The sequence below is a fragment of the Hesperophylax consimilis genome, chromosome 14 (assembly GCF_061612785.1).
Source record: "Hesperophylax consimilis isolate HC1 chromosome 14, BYU_Hcon_1.0, whole genome shotgun sequence".
In the NCBI taxonomy this organism is placed as follows: domain Eukaryota; kingdom Metazoa; phylum Arthropoda; class Insecta; order Trichoptera; family Limnephilidae; genus Hesperophylax; species Hesperophylax consimilis.
In genome coordinates, this window is record NC_142849.1 from 6831154 (window position 1) to 6857562 (window position 26409).

Sequence of the window (26409 nt, forward strand, 5' to 3'; positions counted from 1 at the left end):
TCAATAACACAAGAATCATATGAGAAATTTATGGTGTAATTTAATAAATTGTGATTTGTATAATTAATTAAAACGAATGTAATTCGCAGATACACGGATAAAAATGAAGTTGTGAAAAAGTGACAGCATGCAAACTTCCTGATAAAATATTAGTCATTCAGAATATGTGATTCACGTGTTCTATTCCTAATACATACCATGACGAAATGCGATGCATATCAGTACGTACCACATTTAACAGGAAAACGAATAATTTGACCAGAATTTTAATAAATCAACAATATTTCGTTTCAGTAAGTTTTCTCTGTGTATCTACATATACGGATATACCTACTATAGGTTAATATACAGCTTTCAACAACGTTTAAGAAACCTTTATTCTTAATGAAAAGGGGATTTAAGTTCTTGTCTTATTTTTTACCGCTGGAAAGTGTACTTTCCTTTGGTACATAGCTCCTGAGGAAATATGAAAGGCAAACTGGTGAAATTAAGGAGAAAAACATTGACTAGATATGGGTGCTATCTTTCGTACGCCATTACCAGATTTGAATTTTTTACTACCAACAGTCCAGATAGACGGTTTTAACTACTTCGGCTCGCTATTTTTGTCGTATTAATATTGATAATGTGATGACACAAATGCTATCTAAAGATGGATATATACGGAGAAAAATGACTGCGGTTCATTTATTAAAATTCTGGTAAAAACGTGATGGCAAACCAATTCCTAATATAATATTAGTTCATTCAGAATACATCGGAACACGTGTTCATGCAGCTGCGCTTATTCCGTTAAATATAATGACGAATTGCGACAATATTAGAATTTTTCCGAACACATGTTCCAACATCCTCATAAGACATATGTGTCGTTTATTGAAATTTTGTTAGGAAATCTGTCACTTCATTCTTAAAATGCCTGCAGTCCCGTTTTTAACAGAAATACGTATAATTTCACCAGATTTTTACTAATTTAGCAATATTTTATGTCAGTAAGTTTTCTTCGTGTAATCGTCAAAAAGTGACATTTATTCGTGACACATGAAATAGAGGTAGTATATTTGTTACAATGTTGATATTTATATGCCTAGGGTTGTATTTGCTTACCTCTGGAAAGGTGTCATGGACGCTCCCCACGTGGGGTGGGCGAGGTTGGTGCAGAGTCCATCGAACCTCCTGTATTTGCCAGCCCGGCACTCCACGTGGGAGAGGAAGGGCGGGCACACCTCCCTAATTAGAGTCTTGGTGGTGTCGATCAGGGGGAGACCCTTCTCAATATCCTCGTAGGTCAGACCGTACCTGAAAAAAAAACACAATATGATAAGTCAAGTAAATTTTGGACATTGAAACTTAGAATAATGTTGAGCTTATATACTTTTAGCAGAATGTCCGGAACACCTGACTAACTATTAAGGCATATATAGAAAGTATTATTAAAAATAGATAAATATATCTAGTGTGGATTTCTCATGTTGTGATGGCCATTTTTATAACAACATCGTACATTTCCCATAATTTGCGGATCGGTCATAGCACGGTCTTGGTATGCTCCGGTTATGTGGGCTGACTACTTTAACGGACGGGGTATCAGACTTAGTTGGGGGTACCTATCTTCCTCATTTCAGGGCGCCTGCAGACGGGAGATTTTAGTTGCCAACGGTTACGGTATAAGGAAGTACGCACAAAAAAGTTTTCTTAGAATTTGTATAAATTTTTAAATAGTTTTCCGACTGTCTCCGCCACTACAGTCTCTCGTTTGCAGCGCACTTAGTTTTCATCTTATCTATTTTGTTGTTAGGCACTAGCTATAAACTTTGTTGCATTGTTTGTTAAACAAAGTAAATTGTAATGCTTGCGCACAAATCTCTAATTACAAATAAATGTAAAATTTTGCATCATAATCTGACATTTATTTTCAGGTAGTTAGTCCAGTTGTGTCAACCAAGTATGTACATTATCTGTGTGATTATTGCAAACATTTAAAACAGGATTTTGATCATTGCATTATTGGAACAAGTTTTGTTTCTGCTAATTGCATAATATCTGTCTTAAATAGTAACCCACGTAATTCCTTTGATGGTTTGTAAAATTTTGTCACGCGGAGAAAGGCAAATAAAGCCATTTAATTAATCTAATCAAACGTTAGTGTGCAATTATTGATATTAATAAACCTGTACTGAATACCACGTAATATGAAATTAATGGGTTTGATCTTCAGGAATTCGAAGACAAAAATGAGTGAGGAGTATGGACTAATAATTTGGTATGCTTTTCAGAATCCTTAAAATTATTTTATATTATATTTTTTATTAATTTTAATGGTAATTAACTGTTTATGAGTTGGGTAAAGTGCTAAACTAAAGGTATGTTAGACCAAATTCGTTTAGCTAGCTACTTGAAAGTAATAATAATCGTGACTGCAATTCTAAATGTAAAAGGTAATAGTGTAGACTTACGTACGTACCTGAACACGGAAACTGACCAATGATAAATATTATAAATTATATAACACATAATTTTTTTAAAAATTATTTATAGGTAGTAGGTAGTATCCTAGTGTGATTAAAAATATGAATTTAAATAAGAGGGATGGAATAAATATTGCAAAGGTTAAAAAATATATTATTACGGGGAACGGGCTGCGCTGCTTTTTTCATACAAAACATAATTTTGGTTTTGAGGGCAAAATAGTTTATACAAAAAAAATTAAAAGTGTTAGCAAGTATCTATATACTATATTTATTTTGTGTTTTGAATTATAAAATATAGGCCATTAAAGAATTCATTTTTCTTGATTTTAGTGGCAACTTTGGCAATTATTTGTGAGTTAACGTTAATTATCAAAAAATATATTATTCAGTACTTTTACTATGCGAACATAATAAAATATAAAAAAACTGGATGAAATATAAATACAAAACTAAAATTATTTTTAAATTAGTTTAATTTTCTTTTTATTATTTTAAAACATTGGGTAAGGTATGATTATTTAAAAAAAATAGAATTAACTCGAAATAATGCCAAAGTAGCCTCTAAAAACCGTTCAATATTGAATTCTTTATTATATATTGAATATCGTACTTTAAAACTCAAATAAATAAAGTGTCACATATCCGTATCCATATATTTGCTATACCTTTTGTTAATTTTTTTTTGATTCAGATTAGTTTTGTATTTTCAAATCTAATCTGTAAGCCACCCATTTAATCTTGTTGAACAAACAAAGAAAAATTTTAAAGGTAATTATAAATAATTGCAAAGGGTAACAAATCCGTTCAAGTGGGTGTTTATCGTAACTTACCATAGTTATTTTTAATTTAAATAAAATTACCACCAGAAAATGATTAGAAAAATTTAATCCAAGTATTTACCTGTGTTTTATTGTCAAATCGTTTCAATTTGAATGTGTATTTGTGTGCACTTTATAATTTGGCTCTTGCCGAGAGCTACAAAAACTGAAAATTGTTTGAGTTAAAAATACTCAACAATCATATCAAAGATATACACGAAAAGCCTTTTATTATTGCAAAGATTAAAATTTGATTAATGAGCTTTACGTTGAGCTTTGAGATTGCATAATATTTATTTCTTTTGATTAAATCAATGCATTAAAATGTTACAAAGAACACATAATCTTAATTATTTTAAACTTTACGAATAACATAATTTCCATAATTATTTTCAGCCTTGATTTTGATTGCAAAGTTTACTTGTTCAATATTATAAAAACTGGTTCGAATGCGAAATGCTGCAATATTTTAAAGGATAAAAGATCAAAAATTTTAATCGCTGACCTTTTTACAGGTGGTTCGTGTTACAGTTATGTCTTACATGTCCCACATCTGACCTAAAAGGCATTAAATGTGTTCTAAAATTTTCATAGCCATGGTTTATTTGTTTGGTAATATTCGATTGTTTTGCGGAATGAGTCAAATCATTTTAAGTCGTGTTGATTGGCATATGGAACAGATAAACATTACTCGGTTCAACATTCTGCACTGCCACTGCAAATGGTGATACCTACGTTATCACAGGTATTCTATTTTTTCTGGTATTTGAATACATTATATTTAACTCGTTAATGATGGAAACATAATTTTAAAAACTTCCATTATATATTATATTTTCACAAATCATCATGTTTATCACACAGGGACTATACACTAGCGCAGACCGGTTAAAATCACGGATAGTCTGAATTCCAGAAAAATCATATCCAATTTTGAAAGAGGCCATAAAAAATAATTTTGTTAATAATTGTTTATTACAGGTAGGTACCGCTTCTCAGAATTTTCCAAACAAACACTTCCAATTTTGAAAATGAACTTAAATTTAAAGCAAACGTTCTTGAGTGTATTAAACTGGTGTTCCAGACAGACAGATGGTTTTAATAATAGTAATAATCATGATGACATCGGGGATGAATATTTTGAACTGGGATTTTTTTTTATTAATTACCAAATTACGTTCGTACCATTGATTTCCAATGGACGAATCTACGAAAAAATATGGATGAATTTCAATTTTCTCATTTGTTCTTTAAAATATTGCATTTATTCTCATATTAAGTCATTGGTCCTAATTCTAATTAATCTTAAGATTTTTTTGTTGCTGTTTATATTATTGATGTTTGACTCCTCTCATATCTCTTTCATATCATTTTTGTATTATATATTTCATTTTAACCGTTTAATTCCTTTTTAGGATAGGATCATTAAATTAAATGATGGAATTTCATCAACTTCGGCATTAGAGCATTGAGAAGATAAATTGGCACTAACATCAAAATACAGTTTATTGCACTTCAATTCACGAACGAAGATACCGCCGATTGCAGAATCAGTACCTGTTAATCGGTAGGTAGGTACTTGCGATTGTGTAAAGTGTATTAAAGATTCCTCGGCGTATTGATTTGCACCGCTTTGATGGCAAGAAAGTTTTGTGCTACTTTAGTTTTCTAAGATTTTTTTGCGTAAAAGATCGTAAAATTCGCTACAATTAAAACAATTCTAAAGAAATCATTGAAATTTCATTGCGATGTAAAATGCCATGGGAATAAATACACGGTGTTTTGACATGTACCTAACTATGGCTCGCATGAGCTTCATGGCTACCTATAGGTATATGATACGTTGGATGGATGCGTTGATGGATACGTTTCACGTAATACCGTGCAATAAACCGCGTAAAATAGCATACTAAAAAATAACGGTGGATAAAAATAAATTCAGAAATTCAAAAAAATCGTAACAAACATTATTCATTATCACATCTATTCGTCATCACTCGAGATATCCTGAACTTGTTGTATATTTCTTTTAAATTTTATGGGTTTACTAGATTTAAACAAAAAATCCGTTATGTGTGACTGTTTTTGGTGAGTTCTCTGTATGACTGGAAAACGAGCCATACATTCCGAGCTTATTAGTCCTATAACAGCGTATTCAAGGATTGCATACGCTGTTAATGATTCTCCTTCGTCCCGCTTTCCGCATGCTTACCGCTCTGTGCGTAGTACATACTAAGAAGTAAGTACATGCAAGGAATGTAGCACCGCGTTATTTCAAAACCGTGTAAAAAGGAGTCCAGTTTTAACGGAGAAACATGAGTATTGCTGATTTATTAAAATCGTAATGGCAAGCAATTTCCTAATAAAATGTGAGTACATTCAAAATATATAGGAAGACGTGTTCATGCAGCTGCGCTTGTCCTGATAAATTCAATGACGAAATACGACAATATTAGAAATTTTTTGACGGCCTCCGTGGTCGAGGGGTAAGGCTCTCGACTAGCAAGCTGGAGGTCGCGGGTTCAAACGCAAATAAATTTTATCTGATTAATTTGTGTTATTTCAAAAATTACTCATTTAAAATAATATATAGTATATTTGCGGCACGTTCCACTATGGAAGATACTCTCAGTATCGCCCTGGTGTAAGACCACCGTTCAGAATAGAAACGAAGTTAAACGAAGGTTAGAAACGAACACCGTTCAGAAAAGAAGTGGTTTGAAATGGCTTTAGCCGTATTTGATGAACAGATCAGAATAGCCAGGTGCTTTCCCATCTTCCTATTGTCCATATCCTTCCTCTCCCCACTACCTTCAGCCTCACAACATACCCAAATTAAGGATGCCATAGTCTCACTGGCTCCAGACGGTTGGGAGCAGTTGGGACTCTTGCGACTTCTGACTTCTTCACATAATTAAAAACAATCAAAAAAGAATTCCTACATCCTCATAACACATTTGTGTTTTACTGATTGTTTGTTAATAAATCTGACAATTCATTCGTTAAAGGCCTGTAGTCCCGTTTTTAACAGAAATACGAATAATTTGACCAGATTTTAACAAATTATCAATATTTTATATCAGTAAGTTTTCTCCGTGCATTTTGTTACAGTAGTTTGAGAAGTACAGCAGATAGTAAAGTACAGTAGTATATTACAGTGAACTTCGCGTCCAAAAAAGCTTGTTTATAATCTTCTCTAATTTAATTAGATGCTTTAAGTAGGAAACTAGGAGATAGGCCAGTTTTCATAGAGTAGTTATCGGGCTTTGCATAATTTGATTTATACGTTTCTCAGGTGTGTTACAGCATTCGCTCATCTGAATATATCCAGCTACTGCATGTAGGTACGTTCATCCAACGCCAAGAAAGTGAATGTGGATATAGGAAATGCTTCGCACAGCACTGAGCGCCAATAAAAATAATGAACTGCCCTTTGTATACTGCTTTCACTTGGAGCATGTATAATGTATGAGACGTCGCATCGGTGCAATATCGTTTCTTGAATGCAAAATGAACACTGGCAAAAAGATAATCTTTTTTAAGTAAAGTAATAATTAGTAAATCTTTATGTGCAACATCGCTAAAAAAAATAATATTGGTGGTGTGTCTCTGTGTAACTCCGGATCAACGGCCTCTAGAACTGAGATTTGCTTTGATTTTAAAAATTGGTACTGATTTTCGGAAAGATTCAGATAAGTGATAAATTAGGTACCAACATTATTTTAGTAATTTATAATTCTACATTCGAAGTAGGTATTTCTTTTATTAAAATTTTTGAGAGATATTGTGTTTTTCAAGTTGACTAACGGTGTTTATTCTAAAAATGCAATGATCCTGATGCAATTTTTTTTATAAATACCGTCATCTCTACGAAACCTTCAATTTTAGTACATCAATAAAAACTAAATTAAAAAAACATGGTAATTAAAGTAATAATACTACTACCCGGTTTCGCCAGAGCGACAACACTTTGACTAAACATTTGTTAAATATGAAATAAATGTTTTAGACGCCTTGTCTATATTTTATCTTTGAAATTAATACTTCAAAGCTCCGTAGCTGACAGATAACTCGAACTAGAAATTTGTGACAAAAAACTGACTGCATTTTCACTAGGACCTGATTAACCTTCTAGTTTTTTTCAGCGTTATTATATCAGCTTTCTGCTTTATAGACACGTGACTGAAAACATTCTAAATTCTTGTCCGAGTCCTTTTATAAGAAATACAATTTATTATTAACAGTACTATTGTTAATACAACATACCACTAGGAATTAAAAATAACCGATAAATTAATTTTAATCTTTCACATCTTAAAACTGATGTGTGACTTGTGTCGGCTTGCATTCACACAGCAATATAATAATATTATTTTCATAGTGCATTTCAAGGGTCAAAGGTCTTTCAACCACAAGAACTGATTGGAAGTGAGATTATTCTAGACTCAAAGGAAATCATGGCACATATCTCACATTGTGTTACTCGTAATCCAATATTGCCTACTTTGTAAAACATGTATGTTTCCTGAATCCACAATCTAGGATCAGAATTATGCAGGTACTATGGCCAAGTATAATTCTACCCGAATTTCAATAGTTTTACTTTATTTACTACATTGGCACATTTTGTCAATTCAGTACATCATAGCCAATTGACAGCGGAATCAACCACAATCTTTACTTTTCTCCACCTTTTTTGTTCCGTTTGTAAATGATAAATAATCTCAGTATCGCCCTGATGAAAGGACCACCATTCAAAATTGAAACGTTTAATGATCAGATCTTAATAGCCAGGTAACACATCCGCCTCTCCCCCATCTCTTCCCCTCCCCCGTTCTATTCAGCCTCACAACCTAAGCCTACCCCAATTGGGGATGTCATCCCACTGGCTTAGAAAAGATGGGAAAAGTTGGGACTCTTGTGCGGTAATTCACACAAGCTAATAAAAACACGCATATATATGTGTAATTGAAATTATCTTTCAAAGAAAGACAGACATTTCCTGGTTACGAATAGCCTGACAATATTTTAAAATTTCCTACTACCACCACAGTAAGCGGAAAATGTTGCTTTTTTATGATGAAGGATTTAGCCAGCCGAGGAATTGAACACACTACCCCTGGGTGGGACCCCTAACGCGACGCCAACCCAGGCACTGACTCATCGTACATTAAATACATATTTTTTTAATGATACCTAAAGAAATATTTATTTGAAGAAATGATTTTAAACGATCATTCTCCTTTTATTGCGTTTTTATGGATCATTATTTCAGCTATTCCCAAGGATTTATTTTATTACATACAATAAAATTTTGCCCCATATCTGCAGAAACCGGTTCTGCCCATTCAACACCAACTGTTTTATTGGCGAAATAATCCGCAAGGGGTAATATATGAACCGCTCGTGAATTGGATTATTTCGTGCTTACAAATTGTGTAATATTTAACAGCTTCTGGATCGAATGTCTTACGGTTACGATATAACTTTCTAGCTTTAGCGTGAAGGTATTATAATACATCTAGATTTTTTTAATGCAAATATATATTTTTCGAAATGAACCATACTTTATATCCCTTTCGGTTAGTTATAAAGGTGACACAAATTAGCTTAGGTATGTCACAGTCTATGTAGCATAAAAATCAACTAAGCAATGAACTTTAAGTTCAGAGGTTACGCGATTCTCACCGCGCGTAAAATAATAATATGTATTCCAATTTGACGAGCTTGAAATGATTTTCGATGTGAAACATCGTTTGGCGCGCTAAGGGAATAAAACCTACTCTTGCGTACACGGAGAAAAATTGTTATTGCAAATTTATTAAAAATCCCTTCAAATTATTGGTAATCCGGTTAAAAGGGCCTGCAGGCCCATAACGATTGAATTGATACAAAAACCTTCAATTCGATGATCTTTTAATTATTTTAGTTTTGTTTAATTTTTTTGCTATTTACATATATGTATTTCTGTCGTGTACATATTTTGTTTCTAATGATACTGCTCTTTTTTATTTTTTTTTTACAAATGCACTTACTAGAAACATTGTAAATAATTTGATGTATATGATTGCACTAACCTGCATACGTTCCGGAATAAAGACCGTATACAAAATTATAATAATAATAACCCTTTTCCAAGATTCCAACAAGTCCAGTAACCTACTGTGAAAATAATAATTATCAATTGTATTGCAAAAGCATGTTTTTCCAATTCCATCTCTAAATGTAATTAGGGCAAACTAAATCGTTTTTTATTCAAAAGTTATCAAGTGCCCACGTACCTATAGCGTTAAACGAAACCAAACAAATTATTAACTAAAAGTGACAACGACTGTGAAAAATATAATTTAAAAATAAAATCAGTGAATATTAACGTTGAAAACGTGAATACAAAATAAATTATGCATTAAAAATGTATATTCGGCCAGAATTTGAAAAGCTTTTACTTATTCGATCCCTATCGTTATAGCGGGGCTACCAACATAATTGGCATCGTTCAGTTTGTGAAAATAATTGGCCCACAGCGACGGAAAACTGACCGCTAATATTATTAAAGCAACAACGGACGACAGGCCTTGGTAATGGGGCCTAATTATTTACTATGACCTTTAAAAGAACCTAACCGTGACTCATATTTTATTTCTTGATAGGCGCTACTGTGAATAGATAAAAACAAATAACAGAAAAATTGAAAGATTTCTGAAATTTTTATACAAACGTATTTTCTATACAGTATTTTATTTGAACAAAATATGTGTTGGCCGACAACCTTATTCCGGAGGACCCAAGTGTTTCATCTGTATTTAAGTGAGTATTAAATCGCGATCTCAAATTGGGTACATAACTTTATAACGATTAAGTTTTTCAAAGTTAGGTAAAGATTTGGCTTGGATTGTCGAAAAGTTTGTATTTCCGGATATTAGTCATTCGTGGCATCTGGTTTCAGGATTACGATTTTGGAAAAGTATCCCTTTGGTGTCGTGATCTGAATGCGTACAAATTCTGCATTGATTCAGCAAGGATTCATTTTTCATATAACTTAAAGGCGATCTTAATCACTTCTGATGAAGAAATACGATCCCATTTTAAAAACAAAATTCTTCTTAAAACCGTAGTATTCGGTAGAATTGTCTACGTCACGTTAACGTAAAAGAAAATTTAGCCTGCATAAAACCTTGTCTTATAAACATTAGTTTATCATTAAAAAATAATAATATTTGACAAGTCAAAAATATTTTACCAATAAATGAAGATATTATATGTTTCGACGCCATCTAGTGAGAAATTTAGCACTAAAAAAGCCTTTCGTACAAAAATAAAGTTGGTTGTTTACAGGTGGAAAAAATATAATAAGCAGTAATTGTTGATTGAGAGTACATATTGAATCATTTGGCGGGTTGGAAATAAGCCGACATAGCTCAGTGGTTTCAGAGCACCTGACCGGACATCAGAAGGCATGGGTTCAATTCCCGTTGGTGGCAGTTATTTTTACACGGGAGATATTTTAAATTTGTTTTGATATTTCAGGCGACTAATTATTGCTTATAATTATTTGTTATCCTTTATGCTATGCATAAAACCTTGTCTTATAAACATTAGTTTATTATTAAAAATAATTAGTTTCGAAGAGATTATCAAACATCTAAATTATTTGTACTTTACTAAACTTAACGATTTGAAAACTTTGACAGCACTCCGCAAAATTTGTTAGAGGCATATTGAAATGTTAAATAATTTAAATATACTCAGGTACCTATCAATACAACGAGGTATTAAATGCAATATTCACATGCCCACGTTACGTCATAGAATAATAATTGAACCTTTCTATTTCAATTCAAAGTCAATGATCTTACATATCCGTATCAAGGAACAGGAAATAAAAATGATTAAACAAAATCAGAAATCGTGCAATAATGCCATAACATATTGCTTTACCAAAGGTAGTTGGTACTTGCGCGTCCTAATATCAGCCAGTAAGTAGGATTTTCAAATAGGCTTTCATGGAGGCTTGCAAGGAGGCTCGAATCACGTGCTTTATTCATACTTCTAGAATCACGTGAGCGCGTGTCACGTCTCTTCTCTACAGCTTTTGAATCGGATTTAATGTGTCAAGGTTCTTGCGGATCATCACCGATATGTCTCTAGCCAGGCAGATGCTGGTTGCTGATATCATGCATTATGAGAGACAAAGTAATTACTCTAATATTGGACAACATTTACAACATCTTGAAACCGTATTTAGCCACGGATACGCAATTATTACCACTATTTCAATATCACCTTCTCGTCGAATCACGTTTTTTTTGTATCGGTGTGAAAATACCTGTCGCAAATTAATAAATCAACCTACGTAAAACACCAGTTTTATCGTATAGCAATTGAGATTCTCAATCAAGTTCAGTCGAACACATGTGTTAATTAAAGCCTTTTAATTGGCAGTAATTTGTTTTGGCACACCGAAGATGATTCTTGAAAATTGCGAAATTTTTCAGTTGTGTAAGAACCGGTAGTACTCGTATATGATCCATTCGTCTGGTCAGCGATAGCGAAAAAATCCAAATAGACAAAATTTTGTAGGAACACATTTTCACATCATTATCTGCCCGAGATGGTTCCACACTCACGGGGCAAAGTTTGGAAACATAATTGACATGTAAGAAGCTGATTATTTTGTATTTATTTATTTTGGGAAGAGAAAGTTGGACTACGGAAACCCCAAAATGGGAAATGTTGTATGGTTGATGGAGTAAAAATAAGAACATTAAAAAGTTCTTGACTATTACAAAGTACTCACTATAGGTAGGAGCCAATTATAGCAGCGTTTTGATTCTTCTAGCTGTGGTAAATAGGATTAGGACAACAGCCAGATATAGTAAAATCTAGGCATTCTTAAATCGAGCAATGTTGCGAGAGTGAAGGAAGTAGAAAAGTAATTTTGTAAAATTCCTGTCTATTCAGATTTAAATACATATGACTACACAAAACTGTTGTCACTTTAAGCAACATTTTAAAAATGAGTGGTAGTCTTTCACAAGAACGATGGGCTATAATTTTCACTCTGATGGTGATATTCAACAACTCTTCGTATATTCTAGATATTGTTCAATACCACATATTATATTTCATGCATGTCAATTTTGGCATGGATGGAGTTACAAAATTGAATTTTGCAAGCAGCACCAAGTCATAGGTCGATGAAGTAGGTTATATTGTCCACATCACTTATCCGCTAATTATCCTATTTGAAAGGAGATGAGCTCTGTGCCAAGGGTACGCCGCGGCCGGTGTAACGTGTAATGTCTTATGGTAATCATCAACAAATCATGCCTTTTAGCGCATTGAGAAATTAGTTACTACAACGTTGTGAATTAATAAGCCACAGCTGTGACTTAAACTATAAAAATAAAACGTACGACCTCTTAGATAACATTATGATATACGCAGCGGATTTGTTGAAACATCGCGTATATTCGCTAAGAAAGGTATACTAATACATAATACGTAATATCTAAGCCAATAAAACATATTTTGTAGATGGAGAGTATTTTGATTATTTCGAAATACGTATATAGCAGGTGTTTATATTTAAAAGTTTTCATTTTGTTGAAATGGACGGAAAATGTAGGAAAACTATGAAATAAAAAAATAAATGTTTCTGTAAATTTTTACTGTTTAATTTTGGTGGTTAATTAAAAAATAACTGTTAAGAATTTTTGTTAGCGGAAGTTAAAAATTATATTTCACCGATTGAAGGAAAAATAATTAAGCGTCCTGGGTGCGAGTTTATCTAAAGACGCTGTCTAGATTTGCATTTAGTTCAGGTTGAATCTTGCAATCATATATAAAGATAGTTGCCAATAAAAATGTGCGGTGAGTAAAATTAAGACAATGTTGATAGTTCTTATTCAAAGTATGATACAGTTAAATATGACCGAAGGAGATAGGGTCCCATTAGCTCAGTTGGTAGAGCAGTGCCCCGGCAAGGCAAGGGTCCTGGATTCGAGTTCTAGATGTGACCCTATATTTTTCTGATTTTTCTGTTTCAGATTTTCGTTTATGAATCGCTAATATTGTCTTCAATAATTAAAAATAATTAACAGAAAACTGTTGGTTAAGCAAACAACAGACCGTGAATGGAGTGAATCTTATTGACCGGTACTGTGTTCCGAAGAGCGAATTTTAAAACCGCCATATTTCGAGTCAACGTCAAATTCTTATACCACTAAGCTAATGCACAGCAATGATATAGACGCCTACATTTTTTACAATTACGTTGTTATGATGTTTTGATGACACAAATTTCTATTGCGACCAGTGGCGGCTCGTAACTTTTGGGTGAACTACAGTGCTAATATTACAAAAAATGGCATTATTGATATTGTTGTAGCTGAAAACAACTTTTTTTTTAAATAAAGTTTTTTGTATGAAGATTTTCAGGAAATCCGTGCGGCGCACGGCCAAACTGAAGTATTCTAAAAATCTGCATACTAAAAATCAATTTTAAGAAAAAAATAAAAATAAAGTTTTGCATTGAATAAAGTCGAATTTTTAAAACTTAGCACACATAAAAGGTATAACGGCTTCAGATCCATCTCAGTAATTATAATCTTATTATTTAAACATTATCATCAACAGAACATCGTTGCTCATCGGTAAACTGGCTATTGAATTGGTTTTTTTTTATTGTGTAATTAATTTCATCATTGGTAATTTTTATATTTTCCTCATTAGGTACCTACCTTCAATTTTTCACACTATTTAAAAAAATCTTATTCCTTGGCAGGTAAAATTAAATTTTACTATAAATGTTGCATGAAAAAAAATAAGTATTGCTAATTTATTAAAATCTTTTCAAATTATTGGTAATCCGGTTAAAACGGGATTGCAAACCCTTAACGAATACAATAGGTTAAAATCCTAATATGTTTGCCTTTCGTCATTATATATTATCAAGGTAAATGCAGGTGCACGAACACGTGTTCCGATTTATTGGTTCTGTTATACCAATCTTTAAAGCCGGAAATAAAGCGGATATAAGTAACTATAGACCGATAACAATATTGAATAATCTTTCAAAAATAGTAGAGAAAGTTATTAAGAAACAGCTCACTCAATATCTTGAAAAAAACCGCATACTATCTGAAAATCAATACGGCTTTAGAAAAAATATGGGAACTTCCGATGCCATCGCTTCTATTGTAAAAAGTATAAAACATAGTCTCGATAATGGTAATAAGTGTATCGGAATATTTTCAGATCTATGTAAAGCTTTCGATACAATTGATCATACATATCTACTAGAAAAACTCAAAAAGATTGGAATCGTAGGTCGTGAACTGAATCTCATTCAAAGCTATATGTCAGAAAGGTCACAACTAGTCAGGATTAAAAATGAATCAAGTCAACCAATACCAATTCAATACGGAGTTCCACAAGGCAGTGTCTTAGGGCCGATTTTATTCCTGATATATATAAATGATCTATGTAATCTAAGCTGTCACGGCTCAGTAATTAGTTTCGCAGACGACACAGTTCTTCTCTTCCATGGAAAGTCGTGGGAGACTGTATTCGTAAAAGCTGAAGAAGGGATGAATCAGGTAAAACAATGGCTTGATACAAATTCACTAACATTAAATGATACAAAAACTAAATATATTAAATTCAAAATTTACAACAAACAGACAGATAAAGTCAATTCAAACCTAAACATAAAAATTCATAAAAATTGTTTAACCGCGAACCATGAAATTCCTTGCAACTGCCCAAAATTGATTGAAATTCAAACAATAACCTTATACCTTGGGATAATTATTGATCAAAACTTAAATTGGAACCCCCAAATTGAAAATGTGAGCAACAAATTAAAAAAAATAACCTATTTCTTCAAAACAATAAGAAAAATTTTAGATAAAGAACAATTAATTCAAATCTACTACGCATTAGCCCAATCTCAACTACAATATGGTCTTATCGGATGGGGAAGCTCATGCGATTCCACTATAAAACCAGTCCTCATAACACAAAAGGCAATTCTAAAAATTATACTTAGGACCCCCATCAGAACTCCTACCGACTATGTTTTTAAAACCCTGAATGTAATGACACCAAAACAATTATACGCAAAAGATATACTAATTTACGCATTCAAAAACCAGGACAACTTCAGACAAAGACACAGACAAACTCAGACAGACTCACAAGATCCACATTACAACACATGTTACACCAACCTACAACTAAAACAACTTTTGGACAAAGAAATATGCAGTATTATTCTATAAAATTATTTAATGTCCTCCCTTTTGAAATAAAAAAATTAAAAAAATAACTGACTTCAAAAGAAACATTAAGAAATGGATTATGGATAAGGGAAGGAAAAATATAGATATAATTTTGCAACCCAACAAAGACTAAAGCTTATTATGTTTTATTTTTTCTCTAAATATTGTTTTTTAATTTTCTATGTAGTATTTTAACATATGTACTTATACTATTTCAAACATATAACCATGTACAATGTGACCTTAGAACGGGGTACCCCAGTAAGGACACATTATTTTATATAAAAAATTGTTAAAAAAAAAATAAAAAAAATAAGGAATTTACTAAAAGTTTATCAGGAAACTGCCTGAAATCCCGTTTTTAACCGAATTACCAATAATTTGAAAAGATTTTAATAAATCAGCAATACTCATTTTTCTCCGTCTGGTATTTGAAAGCGTGCAAGTATTTTGAAGTATTACTCTGAGAGTAGGTACCCTGTTTTTATCCTAAATTTCATAGAAATGTACGACAATGATCCATTCAATAACGATACTTCGGGACATTTTGTCCTCTCAGTAGTTATACGAGTACATATTGCTTATCTTTGTTTATTTATGTAATTAATTGGTCTGCTCTTTCAATTGACGACCTTATCTTTAAATAATGGTTGCAACATAAATCACTTTGTCTCAATCTTTTATGTGATGGTTTGGAAATATAAGGAAAACTATTTAATCATTTCAGACAGCAGATTATATAAACGATGACCTTCGTGAATTCACGAGTTTAAACCAGATTAGCAAGGAAGAATCGCATCATTTCACTGGATGTCAACATTATTGTTTATGAAGTTTGTTGGAATCGAGATCTAGGCTCCCACGATGAACTAAATTGTACCTATCATTGAAATTCGGAATAATTTATCTTATTGATATTTAGATCATGCATATTCATTGTGATAGAGATTAATTTACTTTTCAACTTTTTTATGAGTCAGGTTTTGAAGTAATAAACATTTTGAAACAACGAAATATTACTTTTAAAGACGAATTAAATTAATTAGAACAGTAAAAACATGATGTATATTTTCCGTTGACCTTCAAATTGATTCCAAGGAAAGGGGAACAAACCAAATTGAGGGGGCGTGACCTTCTCCTTTTCTGTGATTTGTTATTAAATTAATCTCACATTTTATAACCCTCGAATATCAAATCTGGGATTTTACCACTATTATAGGTGCTTAAAACTTGAGTATTAACTTTTAAATTTGATTTATTGTTCAAATTACGTGAAACAACCCATCCTAAATAATTATGTTTACTTCTGTGGGCTATAGAGCAAGCAGGAAAATACAACAAAAACAAATCTCCTGATTTATGAAATTTTATTCGAAAATAACGTGCTATAGGTATTTTTTCCATATCTTTAGAAAAAAAATCCTGCAGCAAATTTACAGTAGGAAAGTAGAGTAATTTTCGTAATTTTTTAAAATAAAAATTTGCCAGATATCACAAAAGATGCCAGAAAGAAATGAAGAATTGCGATTAAAAAATATTTAAAAAATCATCTTTAGCTAGCTCAAACGACCCTAAAATGGAAAAAAATCAACGCATAAAGAACCTTCAGTACTCCCATATAATTTATATATAATATTTATGGAGTACGAGAAGGATGCTGGTATTTACAAACGTAGTTTGTTATCAACCATAGAAGACTTTAAGCACTTTTCACCGGGGGTTCTCTTGAGCTTCTAGAAAAGCAACAACAACATTGTTATAAAGACTATTCTCTGAAGTGATACTCACGGATACGAGCTAAATTAGCACAGGAAGTAAGACTCATACGATATTGACATATTATTTATAATATGTATTCTCCCTAAACATACAGAAGTCAGTAATATACTGCAACATTGCAATAATATACATTGTAGTGGTATTCAATTCATCAACATTAATTCAATAAGGTTCATCTTGTCTTAACTAGTGTCATTGGCACGAGATGATACATGTTTATACAAAGCTGATGACTTCATAATTAATTCAAAAGAGAATTGTTTAAGGTCAACAAGTAGTATGTAGGTACGTAGTAATAACTAACTAAGGGCATTTACACGTACATATCAAGAAAACATCAATAAATCTTTTTTAAACAGATGAAGATGCTGCTACGAATGTCATTTTATGAGATTTAATTAAGGCATCGTGATGCAAACACTTGCATAATAATTAAAATAAATGAATTGGCCGTGTCTTATCATTGAATATTTAGGGCAGTGATAAATTTACTGTGCAAAACGATGATGCGATTTTTATTAGTCGATAAACGTGAAGTAGATACTAATTTATTGATATTTAGGTACCGTATTCTAAGTAAATTAAATTTTATAGGTGTCGTGAGATTCAGCATCATATTCTAACATACTTATCTTTTGCTATATAAAGTAGAAAATCTAATTGAATGGATCAGGAAAATCTCTAAGGCTATTTGTAAGGGGTCATAAAATTTACGAAACTTATTTTTTTGGGATTTTCTATGTATGTATTGATTAAAGTCAAATCAGCTAATAAGATTAATTTTAAAGGATGATTTAAAATTTTTGATTCATATTTATTTATCCATTTTAAGTATATTATTATGATAAATTGGTTGTTTACATAGCTGTGAATTTTAAAATTTGTTCAAAGAGTCACTTTATTTAATTGCAATTTAGTTGTCTTTTAAGAAAAACTTTGCGAAATGAGGTGTTGAAAAGATGAACAATCTCTAGGCGATGATTTTTTGAAAATACATTGATAAGGAGCCAGAAACCTGCTTTCATCATTTAACCTTTAAAATCAAAGATTTTACTCTAAATTGAGTGTTAATATTATACATTATATAAAATAATAAAAGAACTCAGATGGCGGACATAAAAAATGTATGATTTGATCAAACGTGCTTAATTTCTAATAAATATTAACCATTAAACTTCAGTATAAAAAAGATATGTATTTACTAGAATGTTCTATATTTTAATCAGTAAGGTTGCTGAAATTTCATTCAATATCATTAAATGCATTCTGATTGTTTATATTTATTGCTACTTTGATAATACTATAAGCTTACATGATTCGTATTAACATTTAATTATAATCCTAAATGCGTTTTCATTGAGTGCTTCTTAGATTGAACTGATTGATATCTTGTTCAATCAAGAATCACGCTGCACGAAACTATTAACTAAATCGGGTTCACGATCTTATGGGATTATAGAACAAATGATTCCTTACGTTCACGAATTATTACTCAAAAACATCCCACATTAACACATACCTCCTCGTCTCATATGTTATGAAGCCTATTTATCATTTTTTAAGGTTGTAAAATTGAAGGAAAAACAAAGTCACGTAAAATAAAGAATATCCGGGCTAAAGAACCTCCGAGTATACTATTATATATAATTACCTATGGTAATGGTATACCTTGTTGTAATAATGTCTTCTTTGCTGAGAAGAGTTTTCATAAATGCAAAATCATGTGTTTTTGGTTTGAAAATTTGGTCGCCTAGAAGTGTTTCAGATGCTTTAAATAAATACCGCAAGTATAATACATTTTGGTTTTTGAAATAATCGAGTATTTTTTACCTAAGTCTTTTTATAAGCCCAGAAAAAAAAATTTATAAGGCCTATGAAAACTGCTTTAAAGTTCAAAATTTTCTACTTACGAACCCATTTTCGGTTATGGTTTTATTGTATAATGTGGCAAATTAAGTTATTTATAAAATGATCGGAAAACATTTAAATATTTATGCCCGAACATCCACAAAATAAAATAAAAGGCACTTTTTGTCCATGTTTTTTTCTAGCCTAAATCAAAACAGCGAGATGGTGTTAAGCGGAAATTTAAGCCTTATCGCCATCTACGTAAGGAGTGTTATTGATGGCTGCTCGATTCAAAATATTACACGACGAGGTGCATCGCCTTAAAGCTTTTTTTACAATATTTATACTATACCATCAAAGTTAAGTCTCCTTATTTTTCATCATCAGGGCAATCTTCACCTTACAGACTCCAGTCACGGAATGCTTTAAAACCAGGAGGCTAGTATATGTTTAGTAAGTAGATTTGAATAGCTAAACACTTCTTGACCTTTATATTCCGTTTTCTTCTTCCCTTCCCAGTTTACTTCCGTTTTACAACGTCACCCAACGTAATATATGATTCAACCACTGGTTCAACGTTTGACAGATTTAGGGTAGCGTAATTATTGAAACTAAAAAAATATTAATAATAAATTTTAAGAAGACTTACGTGCGGGCAAGATTGATCGAGATGTCAAGCATCAATTCTCCGACGCTGGCGATATCTTCTGTCTTCCAATCTCCCTTTGGTGTCGCCACATCTGAAAAATACAACCATTAGAACATGGAAACAATGTAAACCATCGAGACTCATCGGAGTTTATATATTACACATGTCTCTATAGGCAAGGATAGGTTAGTAAGAGGTGAAGGTACCAATGTGTTATGCGATGTTTATATTTCATAAGTTCAATATAATATCTTAAATTTACGAGTCATCTAGTCAACACAAAAGGGGACAAGAACTTAACTACGATTGCACAACGTAATCCCAGAATTATTATATGATACTCGTAAGATGCATAACATTTTTACAAACAATGGATGGAAACAATAAACTGATAAATGACACTAGTTAATTTTTTCAATCAACATAAGCCTCTTTGTAGAAGATTGTAGTAGTGTAGATCGAGGTACGTATCCCAATTAGCTGAGAGAAATGAGATATAAGAGAGAGAAAAGAACGCAAGGACTTCTTGCCATGTTTAAACGTACAAAATTTTTTTTAAACTTAAATAGTTTCTCTTTATGAGAACTGCTTATATTGTATTGTTATGTATTTCTCTTATTTTATTTGGTATTAAATTGTGTATGTCGCTATTTTACTGATAATATAACTGATTAATTCACAACAAATTCCTAACACTGTAAAATATTAATATATAAGACTGTTTATAATAACATTGAAAAAAAAAACACAGAAAATAAAATATTAACAGTCTCAGAATTGAACACAGATTCTCTGTCTTACCGTACGGAGAAAAAATAGTGTTGCTAATTTAATAAGAAACTCTTCAAATTATTGGTAATCCGGTAAAAATTGGGACTGCAGGCCGTTTCCTAATTTTTTTTTTTGTAAATTCCTAATATATCGAAACACGCATTCCTACACCTGCATTTGCCTTCAAAATTTATTATTTTTGATGATTTTTATGAACACGTGTTCGTAAAATGAATACGTATTTTTCTAAAAGTTTATCAGGAAACCTATTAATTCATTCGTTAAGGGCCTGCAATCAAGATTTTAATCGGATTACCTAATAATTTAAAGATTCTTCAAAAATTAGCAAAACTGGGTATTCTCTGTGCGGGACAACACTCTCCCAAAGGAGCTACTGAGACTAAGGACGGGATGTTTCACGGAATGTGAACAATTCATCAAATTTCAAAAATGATTTGTAATTTCTGTGAAGGTTCTATTCAAGTTCTATTATTATATCATTATTGTCCAGTTGCTTCACAAAACTGAAATTACGACATAATTTGAAAAGAGCCTGCACAGAACTTGAAAATCAACTTTGAAATTTGACGAATTGTTCAAATTCTGTGAAAAAAAACTGTACTTAGTTATTTTCGGTAATTTTTACTAATCTCACATTTCACTTAAGGAATTACTGGTTATATAATTTATTATAATGTCATAACTTTTTTCGTCGGTACTTGTCATTTTGAAGCAAAAAATACATGAATTTATCATAGGTGTATTATTATTCATTAAATTTATTCGACCGTTTAGTTAGGCGTGACATTAATTCCATCATAACCCATTGTAATTTTTTTTATTCCATCACGCCATTTGTCGAAGATGTGAGACATGGTGACAGCATCAATCATCATAACATTCCCATTTGGGCCAGGTGTGATGATTTTTTTTTTTGCCGAACAGTGTTTCACGCACTGTTGGTAAGTTAGTACTGCTATCTAATAACGGTACACGAATCATTGAACAATATGTTAAAGTGAAATCGAAACAAATGTAAAATGTAATGGCGATGAAACTTAATTTGTTAGTCGAACGTGCGTTTGGAAAACATGTAAGCTTCAATTATTCATTTCACACAACAGCACCAATCAAGTATAGTATGGAATAACTTGAAATAACATTAATAATGACATTTAAAAAAACCTTACGTTTTGGATTAAGTCAGAAGGTTGTCGCAGTGATTAGAATGCTTACTTACTTCCATACTAACCATCACACCGTTTCCCCGCAGGGATAGGCAGAGAGGACGGACCGCCAAACAACTCGGTCTTCACACACACTCCTTGCCTCATTCACATTCATACATACTCTTCTATTGTTCTGACTCTTGACATGGCCTGACTCAAGTACCTGATTCACTTGATCGTGCCATATCTTCCTCGGGCGTCCCCGGCTTCTGCTACCATTCGCATTTGCGTCATATAATCTCCTTACACTCCTTTCTTCCCAAACCATCTAAGCGTCCCTTTATTAATCTTACTCATTACGCTTACATCAGCCTTACACTCTTTGCGGATCTCCACATTTCTCACACGATCATGCACGGATTTACCACACGTACGCCACAGGGATCTCATTTCAACAGCATTCAGTCTACTTTCATTCTTTCTCTGCCAGTTCCATGCCTCACTTCCATAAATCAGGGTAGATACCAGCACTCCATTGTAGACTGCTAACTTCGCTTCTTTGCACTAATTGGACTAGATGATATGAAAATGATTCCCGCGTAAAAAAATTGTGTTTTTCTGATACCTACAGTTTATTGTTTACATTTGTTTCAATAAGTACATGTTTAAAAAAATTGTGTACTGAAACGACACGGAAAGGTTGGAGGTGTAGTTTAGTGGTAATGATGTCGAGAAACGCATCAGCAAGGATGCCAACGCGCTACAGTCGCAGTCGATACCAACAGGGCTTTCGGTAATAAAAATTAAAAAACATATTTTCTCAACTTTCCCATTTTTTTGCATCCGTTGTCGAGGGTAAGGCTCTCAACTAGCAATCCAAAGTTAACGGGTTCTAATCACAATTTATTAATTATAATAATATAAATTGTCTCTTTAATAATCAGAAGTTCACTTTGTATAAAGTTATTTATTTAATTTAAATATAAATTGTATTTACGGCATATTCCAAATGCAAGAAACTCTGACACGGGGAAAAATTACTAATATTGAATATTGTTAATTTATTAAGAATCTCTCAAAATTATTCGTAATCCGGTTAAAAACATCACTCACACACACATTAAGATTCCCACTTTGTTTTATAGATTTGCTAGGGCAAATACAACTGTAAATCTGTCCAATACAAGGGCATCGCGTCGCATATTTATGCGCATGGCTTCTTCACTTACGTAATTCTGACTTTATTTGAGGGTATTGTCTCATCTTAAAAACCGTAACGAACAATTGTTATAATATACCGATAACAATATATTTACAAAAAACATAGTCCGATGAGACAAATTGACATTTTAACATTGATCAGAGAATTATAAAAGTTGTTTTATAAAAAATACAGTTATAGTAAACTGCAAACAAAAAAATAAAGTACTACCTTCTGAATTTCAGTAAAATAATTATTTTTCCCACGCTTTTTTTTTGCTATTAGAGATCTGCCATTGAACCTGTTGTTTATAAACAACCTTGATTTTTTTTATTAACATGTGTATTATAGACATCAAATCATTATTCATCGTAGAGAAAATATACCTATTTAAAAATAAATAAAACATGACGTGCATTTCACTGGAAGTAAGAGACCAAATAGCAAATGAAAATAATTTTTATTTCTTGTCAGGTTTCTTTCACACAAATTTATGAATGGCAAATTTTTTCATACGGTTGATTCTTCTTTGGTTTATTTATTTTTTAAACTTTTTTAATTCCACCCTCCGATTCCAGGAATATGGCATCCCCGAAGGCGAATTTTCTGACAGCGTATGGATGTAGGGGAGGGGAAGGTGCAAAGAAAAAAATTACTGATAAAAAATATACCTAATTTAAAATTCTTAATTTTTTCATGATCCGGTCAAAAACAGAACTCCAGGCCCTTAACGAAAGAATTTAAGGGTTTCCTGATAAAATTTTTGTAGAATAGAAATGTATTGTAACGATTTCGGAACATGTGTTCATAAAAATTATCACATTCTCTCATTTCGTCATTATATATTATCAAGACAAACGCAGGTGCATGAACACGTGTTCCGTTATTATTACACATTTCTCAGGAAACGGCCTTGCAAATCCCGTTTTTAACCAGATTACCAATAATTTGAAGATGTTTTTAATAAATTAGCAATACTCATTTTTCCGTGATATTGATGAATTAACAATTTATAGCTAAAGCCATTTCAAGCAACGTTTCTCTTTTCACGACACACCAGAGAATCTCTCTTCCTGGAATATGCACGTGTACCAATTCTCTATACAAGTTTATTCTCTATTAATGTCAACTTTTATTTGCATTCTCCAGGATTTGTGAACCTGCGATCTTTGAACCCACAACCAAAGGATCCTGCCACACTGCCACGAAGGTCGTCATGAAAACTAGATCACTTTTTAATGCCCGCGGTCATAAAAAGTCTTAGGGGCTTGCTAATTCAATTCAAATTCCCAAGTTTCGTATAATAAATAGAGATAAAATCTGATAAAAACGTTTTAACGATCCTCTACAGTAAATATGTTGACCTAGGTTTCTGTAATAACTCCTTATAGAAAATAACTCATAACTGGTACTTAAATTGGTTTGAAATAATGAAACTTGTATTAACCATCGATTGGGATCTTTAAACCGGTGCCATAAACCATTTTAATTATTTTGAAATGCATAAATAAGAAGAACTTTAGTATGTTAAATGGTAGTTAAAAGTTTATCATTAGTTCAATAATATTAACTTCTATTTTATGACTTCTAACCGGTTAAAATATTTAGGTAACTATTTCAATTTTATTCAATATAATGATCATTGCATAAGTAACACATGGGATTTCTATCAGTTCCACCTGTTCCTAAGTTAGTAGTAAGAAACTCGTTTGGTCTCGAACCAATACTTTATGCTAATTGATTGTCTCTAAATTGTTAGAATTGAGAAAGCAATTGATTGTGATTAATGCGCAGCATAAGCCAAAGTATTGCAAAATTAGCCTAACCTGACAGAGAAATTACACCTCTGGTAACCTTGTGAAAACACAATATGCCAATGTAGGCAACGTTTCTTCAAAAACTAATACACAATAATTAACTGGTCAGGTGAGGCTATAATTTATAGTGATCATCACACCTTAATTTCAGCGTGTTCGCACTTTTTTCGTACTAATAACCTATTAATTGATAATTTTGCTTGTAAATAATGATTGCTAAGTTGTATTATTAGACGTTTATATTGCATGCTTAAAATTTAAATTCCAATCAATAAGCAATGATTTGAAATGTGAAATATTGCCAGTAGCCTAGAGGGTGGAAATCATTGTAACAGTTGAATATTTTCTAATAATGCAATAAAATTCTAAATAGTCGTTTTTACGAAACTGATTTTTTAGTAGCAGTAAGTGAGGTAACGGCCACATGACAGCGCGGTATTTTTTTACTATATACAAAGCGATCGCATATAACTAGCTAAACCATTTTTAATGATATTAGGTATCATTGGTTTTCTCGACATTAGTAAAATTATTTTAACCATGCACTCACATCATCGCAGCCTGAAAAAATGTTTGCCCATTTTTTCAGAATTACATATCACCATAGTAAAACTAACTTGGTTTTATAATCTTTTACACAGTTATCGTATATTATACGCCATATTGCGTAATTGAATATCTACAAGAAAAAAATTGGTTTTGCGTGCAATTTGGCTCCTATTAAGAGAAAAACTAATTCATAAAAAGCGTACGAGTTCCACCTTTTTATGTCTGAATTGCTCTACCAGTTCGCCATAAATCTATCAATCTAAAGCAGTTACACAAGTATTAATTACCAATTTACATTCAAAATAATCCCTTTATGAGTTGTTACTATTGCAATCTACCAGTAAATTATTCATTAATCTGTAATTCATTCACGTAGTTCCCGTGAGCACTTAGGCCATAGGCCCATTGTGCTATCTCTCATTTTACATCATTCCTTTAACAACAACCCAGTCCCTTTAATAAAGTTCACCAGGGTTGGCATTGGGTATGTGGCTATGTCTTCTGGTTCTACTGTATGTCTCCCCAGGTATCTGAGCCTAGTTCCAACCAGGGCAGGACATTGGCAACATAGGTGAATTGGAGTCTCTTCATCCTCTTCACATTTCCTGCATCTATTGGTGTTTTCTACTCCCAATATCTGCATGTATCTCCTGAGATGGCAGTGTCCCGTTAGTAGTCCTACCAGTTCTCTCAGTGAGTTTCTGTCCATATCGAGTAGTTTCTTGGTTCGTCTAGGATTCGCATATTAAGTATTATTGATCTCTCGGTTTGTAACGTGACTTAGATTCGTAATTTAATATCTGCATCTAAAAGCGGATACAATACTGTAACAGCATAGTTGTTTATGCCTTTAAAAAGCTTACGTTAACCTATAAACGTAGTTAGGTAGCGGATTAAGAGGCGTTTATTCAATATTCACGTAACTGCTTTCTGTTGTTGCCTGAGTACCGTAACGATTAGCAATGTTAAACAATTTATAATGTTAGACATGAAAACTTTATCTCGAACAATTTCATGCAAGCTTTTATAATCCTGACTTACCTAAATGATTTA

At 32.2% G+C, this 26409-nt stretch overlaps 1 protein-coding gene across 1 annotated transcript in view; it reads right to left on the reverse strand.

The window, feature by feature from the left end:
• cysu (peroxidase homolog) overlaps nt 1-26409 on the reverse strand; it is a 90302-nt gene that overhangs the window by 33200 nt on the left and 30693 nt on the right. Inside the window, exons 4-5 of the mRNA XM_089639194.1 lie at nt 19850-19940; nt 1108-1299 (exon numbers count right to left, since the gene is read on the reverse strand). Of these exons, the coding sequence (XP_089495320.1) occupies nt 1108-1299; nt 19850-19940 (283 nt within the window). The remainder of the gene's footprint in view (nt 1-1107; nt 1300-19849; nt 19941-26409) is intronic.